This window comes from Suricata suricatta, chromosome X (assembly GCF_006229205.1).
Source record: "Suricata suricatta isolate VVHF042 chromosome X, meerkat_22Aug2017_6uvM2_HiC, whole genome shotgun sequence".
Taxonomy (NCBI): Eukaryota; Metazoa; Chordata; class Mammalia; order Carnivora; family Herpestidae; genus Suricata; species Suricata suricatta.
The window spans coordinates 71,338,550-71,354,228 of NC_043717.1; the positions used below are offsets into that span (position 1 = coordinate 71,338,550).

The window sequence follows — 15,679 nt, forward strand, 5'->3', positions numbered from 1 at the left end:
TTTAGTAACTTTTAAAACCGTTGAAATCTATTTGGACAAGAGACAGGCACACAGAGAGGGACAGAGAAGATACAGAGATATGGAAAGAGAAAGAGTCCAAAATATTTACAACATAAAATGAACATTTTACAGCAAAAAAAAAAAAGTTGAATCAAGTCAATGTCATAAGATCAAAGAAAAGTCAGTTTCCAGAGTAACAAAAAAATCATATTGCTCTGTCTGTTAAGAATGCACAATTGATGTAAGATGGTGGGAAAATCAGCAAAGATTTTGATATTGTAGCCCCACTCAAGTCTCATAAGCAAGCCTGCCTTACTACCTGTTTAGAGGTAGGCAATGGCTCCTGGGGAGCTACTTTCTATATAGAGGGCAGGAAGCATCGCTAATGTGTGGTAGGATTTTTTTACCTGAAATTTTGGGGCTTATTTTCAAAATGATTGCATCTTGCATCAGGCATGAAAGACATAGATTCTAATTTCTCATCCCTATTCATTATGGCTCCCCTCATAATATTCCTTATTAACATATTTTGTCTCTCACAGTAACCCCACTCCCTTTCCTTTTCCATCATTTTTCCAACTCCTTGCTGAAAAAGAGTGACATTTATTTATGCTTTTTATATTTCCACTCAGTGGCTTTCCTGATAGGCATGCTGTCTCTGGCTTCCACCATCTCTTCCATCACTCCACCTCCTTTCCAAGAGCAAATTCCCTCTCCCCCATGAAACCTACAACTTTTCTGCATATGCTAGACTCTAGGGAGCTTCTCTTTCCTCTCTGCTACAGCTGTAGGATTCTTCAGTGAAGTGCCTGAGACCTACTCAGTCCCTTCATGCTGCCTAGTGAATTGTTATTTTAGGTTATTTCCTTGTAATTAAAAGGACAGAAGGAACCAAAATTCACTGCAAGTCACATGATCTCATGAAGAACTACTGACAGCTCTTTGGAGCAAAAGGGAGAAGGCTCTCTTTTGTCAATTTCCAGGCTGATACTTATAAAACTATGGTGTAATAAAAAGTCTTGAATTTGAAATTAAGGTATCTGGGTTCAAGTCTGATCTTGGCCACTTATTAGGTGTATGACCTTGAGTAATTGAATTAAACTATCAAGTCTCAGATTCTTTATCTATACATTTTCCCTGAAGGATTCTTGCCCTAAAAATATAACTCAAAGAATAGATTAATAGACTGGTTAAAATTTTTATGTATAAATATTAGTTGTAGTATCTATTTTATATATATATATATATATATATACACACATATATATACGTATACATATATACTTCTTAATAGAAATTATATGTTTATTTTTCCCTTAATCTTAATTTTCGTAATGAACCTGACTAATTTCTCTTAGGCAATAAGCCTGTGTAGAGATGACAGACATCCTCAGGGAAACACTGACAACCTGGTTGTCAAGAGAACTTCAGGAATGGCAGTGTCCCAGAATTAACCCATACAGGGAGGCTGACTGATGTCAACCAAACTTATAAACAATTTGTGTACAAACTAGAATGTCACTGTCTTTTCCAGTTTCTAGTAACATGGTAAGCAGAACTGGTAATTTAAAAAAAAAAAAAGGTCACCTGGTAATTACAGATTTAGATCAGGGGGAGTTTCGCTAATTTTTTAGGCAATCTTACTGATATTACATTAAGATCAAAGAATGTCCCTATTCCACAGGGGAAAATATGTCCCTGGTCTGATGTCTTTCAGATTCAGCATTTATCCTCTAGGCATTGCTGAATTCACATTCTAAATTCTCCTCTGACTTCCCATATCTCTAAATGTCATGGTACTATCCCCTCTTTTGATGATACACCTTAGGTTTGTTAATTTCACTAACTAAGCTACAGGTAAGTTACTATTTCCTGAGTCTGGGATACATGATATCTGTTACCATTATGTGTGGATTTAATTGTTTTAGCTATTAAAGTTCTAGGAGTGCCCCACTCAAGCAGCCTAGAGATACTATCAGGTTCCCTAGTTTTGGCTGAATATTCCAAGTTATTAGCTTGGATTTCTCATTCTCTTTTAGCACCACTGGCCATATTATATCATATACATATTATAGTCATTTATTCAAATAAGTAGGGGAAGTGGATAAGCTAATTTCCCAAGGTTATATTCTATTGGATTATGTTCTTAGGGTTAAATGAAACAGTTAAATCTTGTAAGCTCATTAAATTTTGATTCTGATGATAATTTTATGATGCTGTTCTCATGTAGAAGAATAGGGCCTGTTGCCTGAGAAGTACTACATGGTAATCTTATAAGTCAGTAAGATGAAAGAAACAACAAAATATTGGCCCCAGACCTAGAAAAAGGCAGTTCTAACACTTCCCTGAAATATACACTTAAAACAGAAATATATATGTGAAATCTAGATGTAATCAAAACAAATTGGGAGTGATTATTCCGTTTTAGATAGACATCAGTTTCAACACTAAAATTACTCAAATCTTTAGAAAAGAGTTAATTTCATGAAAATTTGAATTACTTTAATCTGTTGAGAACAGAGCTACATACTGTACTAAGTAAGAATCTTTTGGAAAGAAAAGCAGAATGGGTTGTACATCTTACAGACTAGAAATATGGAAAGATCCCAAATGTTGCTGATTTAATTACCTTTTCCTGTTTATTCTGTTGGTTCCAGATTTAATCTACAAAATTGAACTTGCAGGAGGCCTGGGAGCAATATTCCTCCTCCTTATACTGCTTGTGGTCATCTACAAATGCTACAATATTGAATTAATGCTCTTCTACCGACAGCATTTTGGAGGTGATGAAACTACCAATGGTAAGGTCTCTCCTGTTGTTCAAACTCAATTAAAAGGCATGGATTTGTGATTATGTAAGAGAATATCCCTATTATTGGGAGATACATGATGAAATATTTAGAGTTACAAGGTTATTACAAAGGCATGTCACCCCTCAAATAATTTAGAAAACCTTTATGTATTTATCAAAAAAGAGAACAAAGGAAAGAAAACATTAACAAATGGTGAATCTGGATAAAGGATACATGGATGTTCTTTGAAACTATTTTATTTTTATATTTTTTCTATATGTTTGACATATACAGTTTAACAAGGAGACATTAGTTGAACAGCAGCTAAAACAATTGCTGTCAAAACCCTTCTCCTTACTAAGAATTAAATTAAGAATAAATTCCATTATTTTCCTCCATAAAATTCAAATGCAGGTACAGATCATTTTTAGTCATTCCTGGCACTGAAAAAAACAAAACAATAATTTAGGGAACAGATTAAAAGCTATGGAGATTCTCCATTTAAGGCTCACAATGAATCTGGACCCACATATTTTGGGTTATTGTAGAACCACTCTCAAAAAGGACATCAAAGGATAGAAATTCTGAATGTAGCTTATAATTTTATGTTTGCCATCTAAGGCCATTGGAAATCATATGAATGAAATAACAATAAGGCATTTTATTGAGCCTTGTTTCTTTGAACATTCAAAATGATTTAATTTTTCAAGGGAATAAATTCCCATATTTCAAATCAATACCAATAAGAAATCATGACATGTCACTTCTTGTTCATAAAGCCCTCATCCATGAACTACTGTAAGTTTTGGAAACATGTGTGGCATGCCTTAGGTAAGCCAGGATTAAAAAGAAGTCCATTTGAAAGTCATTAAAAAGGTTAATTTTTAGTTTCCATCATATTGAAATAATGAAGGTTAGAGGTTTTGTTTGTTTTGCTAAGATCATGGTCTTTCTCCAGAGGGGAAGGGCTCATAATTTTGTTTATTTTTATAGTGACAAAAGAAAGGCAGAGTGGTAACTGTAAAAAAATTTTGAGGAATCTTTGATTTTGATCCTATAGTTTCTATTGTGTAAATAATATGAGGGGGTTTTAATTGACTGTTTTCATAGTAAATTAGAGAAATTCTGTTTGATGAGTACATATACATGCTCTTTATCAAACTAGCGTATTTATTTAACTATTATAACAGCCCATTTAGAAGTATTACAGACCCTTGTTCAGACATAGTTTCAAAGTGAGAGATTAGGGCTGTTCTGACCATAATTATATGCTATAACAATATACACGAAAATGTGGTCAGTTATGCTCAGTTTATTCATATAACAATTAATATAGAAAAATCTGACTTCTGGGGCACCTGGGTGGCTCAGTCGGTGAAGTGTCCCGCTTAGGCTCAGGTCATGATCTCACGGTTCATGGGTTCAAGCCCCATGTTAGGCTGTGTGCTGACAGCTAGCCCAGAGCCTGGAGCCTGCTTCAGATTCTATATCTCCCTCTCTCTCTGATCCTCCCCTGATCGTGCTGTCTCTCTCTGTCTCTCAAAAGTAAATAAAAAACATAAAAAATTTTAAAAACAGAAAAATCTGACTTCTTACCTGCATGCATAAAATAACTAGATGAATTGTTCTACTGAGGAAAAAATCACTGTGCCAAGGAGTGGCTAAAGTATCCATTTGGGAATGTAAATGATGCATTGTGTATATGAAAGAACATGAAAGTGAGGCTCCTGTGATTAATTTGTTTTGGGACATGATTATAAGGAATTTTTCAATACTCTGTAAGTGATGACACAAGTTATTAAGTTAATCTGCAATAATTAATTATTTTCATCATCCATACCCAATAATCCATACTTAATTGGTCAGCTGTGGTACATATTGGTAAGATTAAATTCATGCTGGTATCATAGGACATTTCAGGGATAAAATATTCCATTTTGTGTCTCTATCTCCAGTGTGTCCCATGTGGTCAAAGATGCCAAATAATCTAGAGGATTTCTATTAGAGAATTGTGTATTGATTCCAAACCAATTGTTTTAGGGTGAAAAATGTAATGTGGAGGAAGGCATTTCAAGGATTTTCATTAGGAAAGGGAATTCAAATATTTTAAATTCTTATATGGAAACTTAAACCTGAAATACACAACCTATACTAGCTGAATGGAATACTAAAAAGTCAACAGGTATGTGGTGAAGATTAATAGATGAATATTAAATCTCTTTTAGAAATACTAGGTTTCATGATGCCAAATATCAGCCAGATAACCTCCAAATTTTTCGTTTCTTTATTTAAATATTTTTACATCTTATGGACAACTTAGTTTTGCCCACATACTTTTTATGTTTTCTCTTTGATTCATATCTATAGTGGCATTTTCTGAAAGTTATTTAAAACTGCCTTATTTTTATAAAATAAAATCAATCCAACCAACTTTGACTTCTTAGTCATTTTTTATATTAATTTCATTTTAATCCACCAAACAATGACTGCTTCATTTATTTGACCTTTGGTTTGTTCAGCCATTAAGTATTTATTAAGTGTCTACTATGTGGCAGGCATTATTTATGATGTAGTTACTTACATTCTTCATCTGGATCAACACACATAGTATAGGAGGCACTAGGGATATAATAATCAACAAAGTTACACAGTTTTTGCACCTTAGAAGCTAAAGATTTAGCATTGTGTTTAGTATAACCCCAGAACTAGATTGTAAACAGTAATGGCTTCCTGGTGGCAAACAGGATTAAAATGAGCTTTAAAAACAGGGAAGGATAGGTGTGACAAGAAAATTCTTCCATAGACAGTTTGGTTCACTTCCTCATAACTTCTCTCTTCATTGGGAACAACATACCTATGGTGATCACTCTGCAAGTCCTCTTTCTTATGATGCTCTGCCATCTGCATTGTGCTCTATTTTCTGGTTCTTTAAATAAGCTTAGTTAGCATGATTTAACACAGAGGAAGTCTCATTAGCCTTGTCTAGCAAAGTGATGTTGCGGAATTGCCATTCACTTTTAAAACAATGTTCAGGCCTTGCTGTTAACCTTATTTGCATCATATTGTTGATTTTGCTCTTCCGTCTTGCTTGTCTCCAGGAGCAACAGCTGTGGCTATTCATGAAGTTTTTTTGGCTGTCTACATAAGGGTGAAGTGCATTTTTTAGACTGTGGTATCTGCATCACTCACTAGCTGGAATCCTAGAGTTTCTGGGACATCTGACATGGTGACTTTGAGAGCATTTTTCCTGTTCTGTCCAGCTACCATAAGCACTTTATCTTTAGCTCATCTTAAAGGAACATGGCTAGAATCAGAAGCAACAGTTTTCCAAAGAATGATATGCTTCTAGAATGTTAGGTAGAATTTATTATCCAGACATATTAGGTGTTAACACACATCGACATCCATGTTCTTTGTCATAACTTGATTTGAGATATGCAGATATAGTAATATTTTTCTAGATGAAAGTCTGTAACATCGCCGATATTCGAATATAAGGTGAAGCAAGTAAGGATGAGGAATATGTGACTTTATGCATAGCTGGAGAGCAATTGTCTTAATCAGGATAAGCAATGGAGGCACAAATCTAATGGCCTGGTCAGATGGGTCAAAGAGTCAAGTAGTCATTGCAGATGTCTAGCACATAGTAGATGCTCAACAAATCATTGTTGAATGAATTAATAAGTAGTTGAATTTAGGGAGGTTTCCGAAGGAGAAAAGTTATCGAAGTCAGAGGAAACAAGGATATAGTCTGACATTATGGAGTTTGAGGAAGCAGCACCATCCATTAAGACCAATGAAATACATTCTGTTCATAGGAATGGATCTCTTTGTTCTTTGGCTTATTTTATTCTTCCAGCTGTGTATTATCGGCAGCTCTAAGTCCCTGTTGAGTAATTATAGCTGGAGAAAGTCAAGGACTTTGCAGGTGTATCCTGAGCTTGATTGGAACAGGGGCAGAGGTACTGAGATTACCAGGGGGTTCTTACATTAGCATTGCTTATGAACATCTCACTTCCAAGTGTTTTATGCATAAGAGTGGAATGTGCCCCATTTTTAAACCAAGTGATATCAACTATCCAGGGCAATCCTTAATGTGCATCTGCTTCTCGGTGATAAAGTGACCCAACCAAGGTTTACAGAAGAGTTCCTTTCATGTGGGGGTGGTGAAGACTGGAATCTTACTAGAATTAGAACCATATAATGCTGCCTCAAATATCTCTAGAGAGTCAGGGGGTTCCACCTACTTCTACCCTAAGGTATTTATATTGCTTTATATGCCTATCATTTAGTAGGTAAAACTAAATCATTAATGGTATAGATGAGTGGCTGCTTCATTCTATAAATTACCTTTTGGTCAGTTTTAGCTATATTCTAATTGGGTCTGCCTTAATAGAAAATATCGATGTGTTTAGAAGCAAATCCTAAAATGTTTTCCCATCTTTTAAAATTATTTTTTGAGGACTGTAAGAAGTAGGATATTATATTACCAAGTAACATTCGAGAGTAAGCTGCTGGAGCACATACATACAGGACTTCTTACATTCCTCACTTTAGTGTAATGGTAAAATTATTCTCAGTATGTATTTTAGTGGGCCCATGTTTAGTCTTTCATTATCCTTTAAACTGCTGTGAATTTTTTTGTCTGACTTGGAAGCAAGGATGGAGAACACTTTAAAGAGAGATATTTTGGTTTTTTCCTATTCCAGAACTTGTGAGCATGGTCACATTTTGCTTTTACATTTATGGTCATGAACTCTCAAGCTGGCAGCTACAACCAAGAACCAAAAAATGGTGCATTCTGCTTCTTGTAATTCATCTCCGCTAATAAATTATAAGAAGCAAGGATAACTAATTAGGGAAAGTATTTTACTTAGGTGGTTTCCGTAAGCAAGGGACTACAATTCTCGTACATTATTTTTCATCTTTGCTGTTTCTTTAATCAGTCTGATGTGCCACAAAATTGTTAAGGTGTTTTCTGTTAAGAATTGTTTTAAATGTGTTCTCGTTTTCAGAGTAGTTGTAGATATATTTCAGAATATAACTGGTGATTTTTAAAGGCCTGAGTACTGAGCTAAGAAGCAACTGGGTGAAATCTACTCTGGAGGGAAGGGAGGATCTCAATGAAAGTTGTATGACTTTTATATTTCTGTGCCATCAGATATTGGTAAAAAATACCAGTTGTGCAATTCTGCTGTTTAAACAGACCTATTGGCCTCCTTGGCCCCAAATTAAGGGGCTGATATTTTAAGTTGACTATTTTATTGTAAATTAATCCATCCTAATTTTTAAAAATTTGGTTGAATGTTTTTCTTGTTAAATGTTTAAAAAATAAAAACTGGAAGTTCTTTGCTTAGTCATAATTCTTTTTTCTACTTCAGTGCTTTTATTGAAAGTAAATATTAATTTAAAAAAATTATTATTTGCAAGAACTAGGTTTAATAAATACTGTTTCATTGTCTATGCTCACTACATTAACTTTTAAAAATAATTTTCTATAAATAAGGGAATTTTGAAATCCACTGTAACTTTTCCAATGTGGCCTTTCTAAAATCAAAAGGGACTAATAGCTTAAGTGGCTATATTCACTAATAATTTTAAGGAAAAATATGTAAACATTTTACATATTCTCTTTGAGATGCTGGCTCTGAGCCAATACAGAAAAGGAGCAAAAATACTTTCGCAAAGCACAGTTAACTCCCTGACTAAATGTGTGAAGGGAAAACCTAATTTCGCAGTACTGGAAGGACATATATTTCGAAACAAAGGCTTCTTTTGGAAGCTTGTATCAAATTAGTTGGCCATGGATTGAACAAGTATAACAGACAATACACTTGTAAAAACCCAGCTGCTGTCTCTAATATTTGGTAATGAACTGCTTTTTGTATATGAAGATGATGATACCAACCAACTGGAAGTATGGCATGTGTTGTGAGTAGTGCCTCCAGGAGTGAAGCTGGATTATTTTGATCTTCCACACTCTAGGGCCCAGCCCATCTTGGATCTCTTGCACATATTTGTGCAAACAAGGTATAGTCTGTGACCAAGTAACAGAGCCAAGCCAGCTGGCATAGAAAAGGTTCAAATCTATGACTTTGGTCTATTTAGTCCTGCATTCAGACACACTGAGCTAATCACTCACACATCACTGAACATTACAAATATATATAGTCACCAAAAGTCACAAACAATAATTCTCTCTTATTCTGTCCTAACTATAGGTTTCCCATTACATAATAGTTTCAGTTCATATCATATGACTAGGTTATGTTGAAATGTTCTAGATTTCTTATAATATGGCATGTGGCTTATTTTTCTAATAATTAATGACAGTCACTAATTATAGGGCTTATTCCAGCTTGTTAGTGGTTATAGACTTTTAGCATGTAAAGAGAACCTGCTAATACATAAAACCTACTTGTTCTCTATATTTAAGACAACAAGGAATATGATGCCTATCTGTCTTACACAAAAGTGGACCAAGATACTTTAGACTGTGACAATCCTGAAGAAGAGCACTTTGCTCTTGAAATACTGCCAGATGTCCTAGAGAAACACTATGGATATAAACTCTTCATCCCAGAAAGAGACCTGATTCCAAGTGGAAGTAAGTATTTTCAAGTTTTGTATTTAAAAAGCTTTGTGCCTTTTATGAAGCTATATGGAAGCTTCAAATGTCAGAGCCAAATATTTAGATAGCTGTTCTCACAGGAGATTTTATTAAATTCAAAAGTGTTCTGACTTTCTGTCACTTGAATTTTTTAAAATGCACTCTCATTTACATTTTGGGTATGGTTTTAAAATTGTGCCTTAATGGTTTTTTTTTTTTTATTATATAGCCTTAGTGTTCTGAGAAAATGATGATCCTTAAAAATATCTCTATAAGCTAAAATCTTTCCAACGCATTACAGTTCTAAAGTTGGTCTTCTGGTGTTGTGCTTCTACTTATACCTACATTCATTGCCACTAATAACTGAATTTGTGCCTTGTTACTTATTTACAGATTAAAAGAAAAAAATCCACATAAGGGCGCCTGGGTGGCTCAGTCAGTTAAGCCTCTGACTTCGGCTCAGGTCAGATCTCACGTTCGTGGGTTCGAGCCCCGCGTCAGGCTCTGTGCTGACAGCTAGCTCAGAGCCTGGAGCCTGCATCAGATTCTGTGTCTCCCTCTCTCTCTGACCCTCCCCCTCTCACGCTCTGTCTCTCTCTGTATCAAAAATAAATAAAACATTTTTTAAAAATCCACATAAGAAAAGATATGCGAGGCCACTGGGTATAGTATATATATGTGTGTATCTATATATATACACACACACTTTCTCACTGTGTATTTAAATTATTTTAAAGAAGTTCTAGACTATGTGGACTTGAATGCTACTTTTATATTATGCTACATATTGAAAGCTATATTTGAGCTTTTAGAATAAATTCAGGTTCAAGTAAAAATATATATTTGGTTCTTGTTAATGTTCAGAGTGCTGTACGGGATAAACTGTAAACAGAATACAGAAAAGCCAAAAATATGATCCCTGCCCTCAAAGAACTTAAAATGCCATTGAGGGAAATTAAAAGTTCCAGAATTCATTTGCGTATGAGTCTATATTAATATCCTTGAGAGGGGGGATTAAAATGTGACTACAGGGTGCCTGAGTGGCTCAGTCAGTTAAGCTTCTGACGTTGGCTCAGGCCATTCTCTCGCAGTTCTTGAATTCAAGCCCCTGCGTCGGGCTCTGTGCTAACAGCTCAGAGCCTGGAGCCTGTTTCAGATTCTGTGTCTCTCTCTCTCTCTTTTCCCTCACCTGCTCACGTTCTGTGTCTTTCTCGCGTGCTCAAAAATAAATAAACATTAAAAAATTTTTAAATAAAAAATAAAATGTGACTACAAATCAGAATATGGTAATTTTTACACACATAATAACAAAATTAAAAAGCTGAAATTTTCCATTTTTCACAGTATATAGAATATCTTGACATAATTTCATTTAATCTTTACAATAACCCTATGTGTAAACTGAGCATGTATTATTATACTCATCTTACAAATGAGAAAATAATTAAAGAAATCCAAGATCAGTGGCACCTGGGTGGTTCAGTCGGTTAAGCATCTGACTTCAGCTCAGGTCATGATCTCACATTTTGTGAATTCAAGCCCCGCATCAGGCTCTGTGCTGACAGCCTGGAGCCTGCTTCAGATTCTGTATCTCCCTCTCTCTCTTTCTTTCTGTCTCTCTCTCTCAAAAAATAAACATTAAAAATTAAAGGAAAAGAAAGCCAAGATCAGATAGTTAGCAAATGGTAGAGCTGGGATTAGAACCTAGATCTCTTTGACTCTGGTTTTCACTCTACTAGATTATGCTATTCTTCAGTAACATTTATTCAGATTATCAGCAGTCCACTAAGGCCACTAAACTGACAGGAGACAACTGGAAACAGTTGAGTTTTGGTTGTTTATCTCTTTTCTCAGAATGCATGTATGTCTGCTTCTGTGTGCACATGAATATGCATACTTACACGTGTATAGGAAGGAACAAAGACAATATTTATTGTTCCATTACCTCTCTGCACCACAAATGTAATAATTCCCCAGCCCCTTCTCATGATCTTCCACTCTTTTCAATCAGCAATGCTCTTCATCTTCATGACTTGAGATACCACTTCTACACTGCCTGAACCCCACAGAAACTGCTGATACCTCTGAGTCGTATTTATTTTTCTGTATCTCTCTCCCAAATCCAGTGTTCGTTAATCTTTTCCATTCTCAGCTCTACCATTCTAGTATAGTCCTAATCCCTTCATTACTACAATGTTGTTTACTCTCTACCTTCCCTATTTTTCCTCTCGTCCATCTATTTCCACTAACAAGTACAAATCCTTGTTCATGTCACTCCCACATTCAACCTTAAATTGTTCACCATTCCCTATATGATAAAATCAATAACCCTTAGCTAAACACTTCTGTCGTAACCCGGAGGCCGGGTCCGGGAGCGCTCGTCCCGGCGTTCTGGGCTGTACCTGTCTCGTCTGCCCCGACCGGCAGGTCCGGCCCGACCGGCAGGGCGGAGAGTCCTCAGTGGGTTCTTTTCCTGAGGGAGGGAGAAAAAGGGCAGGAAAAGGGACGCACAGAGAGTGAAGACACAACACAAGGTATCCGATCAGGCGAAAGAGAGCGTTTATTGAGAAAACTGTTCCTTATAAAGCCTTCAAGGCGGGGAAAACAAGGCAGTGACCCAGGTCAGTTGCTAGGAAACAGGGTCAAGGGATTAAGACTGGAGTAAAAGAGGAACCGGACTAAATTGTTTTAGCACAGCGCCTGAGGGGCTGAATACTACCCTGCCTGCAGGTGGTTGATCTTTGATCTTCTGGCTATTCCTCTGGCAGGGAGTGGCGCTCCCCTGCCTATTTTGCAACTCCCCTCCGGGAGTGACAAATCCAGCCAGCTGAGCTCTTTGCCGCTCCCCACACACTTCTGTAGTCTGGTGCTAGCCCGGCCTGGTCTCCTAAACTTGTCTCTTACCATTACCCCTACCTATAGCTTTCACTCTACTCAAACTGTGCCTTTGATATACATTGTGTGTCCCTGTAATGCTTTTGTTCATGTTAGTCTTTTAGATCTTTACAAATTCTATTTACTCTTCTCCATATCACTGTCTCTGTGAAAAGTCCATAATAATTTCTTCAGCCATAGAGTTCACCTTACATAGTCACTTGTTGGCCTATACATTTTTTACTCCTGTGATACTTTACATTCTTTTATTATTTTATATATTTGTCCATCTATTTATATCTTATCTAGCCAGCAAGATTGTAATGTCCATGAGGTCAAAGACTGTATTTCATTTATCCTCATACTCTTGTCATCATCTAGCAGAAAACTTGAGCTTATTGGATGCTTCATATATGCTTTTTGGTTTTGTTTGAAAAGTGTTTAAAACAGGAGGAAATAATGAAGCTAAAATAAGTAAAGGTTTAATTTATTGCATGACAGTATCTAAAAGGCATTTTTTTCCTTTAACCAGAAGAGTGTGAAATCTAAAAAGGAGCTTTCTACAGAAAGAAAAAAAATATGAGTAATTCATAGGAATAGTCCCAGTCCTAAAAACAAGCTAATGAATATATTGCTTTTATCTTTTGGAATTAGAAAGAATACCTACAAGGTGTTGAATATAGATGAAAAATTAAAAACATTTCTTTACTATTTTTGCTTTATTATATTACTATTTATTTTTTATATGTTGCCAAGAGCATCTTGTTAAATGTACAAATTCTGCAAAAGCAACTTTTAGAGTGATAATATCCTAATTGTATTAAAGTAATATCATTACCATAGTGAAATTCATATTCTATGTTAGGTCATATTCAATAGGATTCAGTGTGGTGCTGACCTGTCTTCTTACATTCTAAAATTGTTAGCACCACAATAGGCAGTCTTTATCAACTCCACCAAGTGACTGAAAAATGTTACTCTTCATCTCTGAGTATGTCAACACTGATTATCTTTCATCTCAACTGGAAATATTGCTTTACTATTGTGCACATTAGAAAGGAGAATGGAGACAACATGGAATACGGGAGAACCACTTCACCTAAGATTCAGTAGATGACACTTGGCTTATTATGTAAAGAAGAAGCTATTGTGCATAGGAGAGAGTCAGACCCAGACAGCATGAGGGTCAAAGAGATACATCCCCAAACTATGTCTTCTTAATGCTCCCATATAGTCTATTTGGTGATGTGAGAGGTCAAATGAATCAACATGCTGTGTCAATTTAGCCAAACAGGTGGTAGAATACTTTACACTGCACTGACATAACTATTTGTTTGGCTAAATTGATTAAAGTTAATTAGTTGTTTTTGGTGTATCAAAGACAGGCCTGATCACCCGCCTGGACCATAGAGTGTAAGGTTTATATAAGCTGTATTTCCTAAATCGAAACCAGAAGATTTGAGTTGAGGACTATAACACGCTGAATAAGAGATGATAGAAGTTATCACCTAATATACCCTGACATTTAAAGAACAACAGAAAAACACCCTAGAAGTCACTAGGATGGCAGACATTTTATAGTGCGTAGAAAATAATTTTAATTTCTTTGAGATTTTATAACCATTAGACTGAGAAGGGACTTGGATCCTGGATACCCAACGGTACACAAGAAGACTCCTTTTACAAGTAATCCATTTTGGACAACTATGCAGTTTTTAGATGCAACCACTGGAGGGTGTTTGATTTTAATCCTTCCTTCCTGAATGAGGAAATTCATGTTCTCTGAATTCCGATTTGCGAATGTAACCTGCAGAAGTTGTTAAAAAGGCCCTTTGACAATTTTTCTTTTTCCATCAACATTTCAGAGCCGGCTGAGCAGTCACCATGTCACGATTAACGAGTTTTTCCTTGGCATTTTTAGCACGCATTCAGGAAGTCGATGAAGTATATGAATAATATACTTGATTTACACATGAATGACAGAGTAGAACATTTTGGACTTAGTGTATGTGTGTTATTAAAGAAGGTTCTGTGGTCTGTATTTGTAGCCATTGGTACAGATTTAACAGGTTATGCTATATAAATATAGACACATTCCTGGGGGGAAAAACTAGTTACAATATTATAAGCTATGTTTGTCCCTCACATCTCATTTAAAACATGTTGACCCAAGACTACACCTTCCTCCAAAAACTAGCAATGAGGCCTTTGAGGATTATAAAAGCAGACTTCATAATACCATCTTTGATCTACAACAATAATTTTCTATGAATGAAATTAATGAGGCCTATGACATTAACCCATTAATGTTTAATGTCTTCATTTTTGATGTCTCTTCAGTTCCTTTTGCACCAATCTTATGTTATCCCAACCTTTCCAATGCATACAATTTCAAAAGTACATGAATGGGACTCCTCCCCACATCTTCCTTCTGTCTCTGTCTCTCTTTTTCTGTATCTCCCTGTCTCTCTGTCTCTTCCTCTAATGACCAAGAGTTCTCAAAAAGCTTCGATAAAAAGATGTCACTTTTCAAGATGAGGTTGTTTCTGTACCCTTACCACATGCCCTACTTGGGAAGTATCCTGTGGTCATCATGAACCAGCAGAGATGGGAGATTTGACACAAATATTTTTCTTGAAGGCTAAAACTGAAAGGCTTCAGATCTGGAAATTATTTTCCTGACAGTGACCTACCTTTCCATTCTTGAGCCTGTGGTCAGAATCCTTTTTATATTTTCTGTTTGGTTCCTGAATGTGGCAAGAATTTCTAATTTTCAGTAAAAACTTGGTTTGTCTCTTCTTAAGCTAGAAACATCTGTCCTGAGAATAGCAAAAGCAACTTTGTTGCCAACAGGCATCTGAATGTCAGAACTGACAGGCAACCAAAAGAAACCAGATAGAAAACACCCACCCTACTCAAACTGCCTGGAGACACAAACTTGAGAAGTACAGATTTTCTCACCCTTGCAGCTGCTGGGGTTTGTGGTGTAAAGCACATTCTGTTCATGGGGCCTAGTGGATCCTTGAGGAATGAACAGATGTGCTCTGAAGCTGACATGTGACCAATAGAACCCAGCTGTGCAATTGAGATCCTGAAATTGGGGACATTTTTGGATGAGTACCATTTCAGTTCTCTAGCCCGTCTTTTCTCGGTGTTTCTGCAGAGATTAAAAAACATAAAAATATAAAATTTTATTGAATTAGGCAGAGGGCTACTGATCAGATGGAGAAAATAGCATTCTAAGAATAAAAATAGAAAACAACCCAATCCTGTAGCTTTTGTTTGCCTTTAAGAGAAAGCAATCAAATTACTTAAAATACTTATGCAATATTTATTAACAATAATAAATTGAGCCAGTTTGGCTGAAGCTTTCAAAAAATCTATAAATATTGAAGAGGACTTT

At 35.9% G+C, this 15,679-nt stretch overlaps 1 protein-coding gene across 1 annotated transcript in view; it reads left to right on the top strand.

Annotated features, from left to right (window-relative positions):
- Nucleotides 1-15,679, top strand: part of IL1RAPL2 (interleukin 1 receptor accessory protein like 2) — a 529,352-nt gene that overhangs the window by 505,545 nt on the left and 8,128 nt on the right. The window contains exons 7-8 of the mRNA XM_029929680.1: nucleotides 2,658-2,801; nucleotides 9,229-9,399. Coding sequence (XP_029785540.1) covers nucleotides 2,658-2,801; nucleotides 9,229-9,399 — 315 coding nt within the window. The remainder of the gene's footprint in view (nucleotides 1-2,657; nucleotides 2,802-9,228; nucleotides 9,400-15,679) is intronic.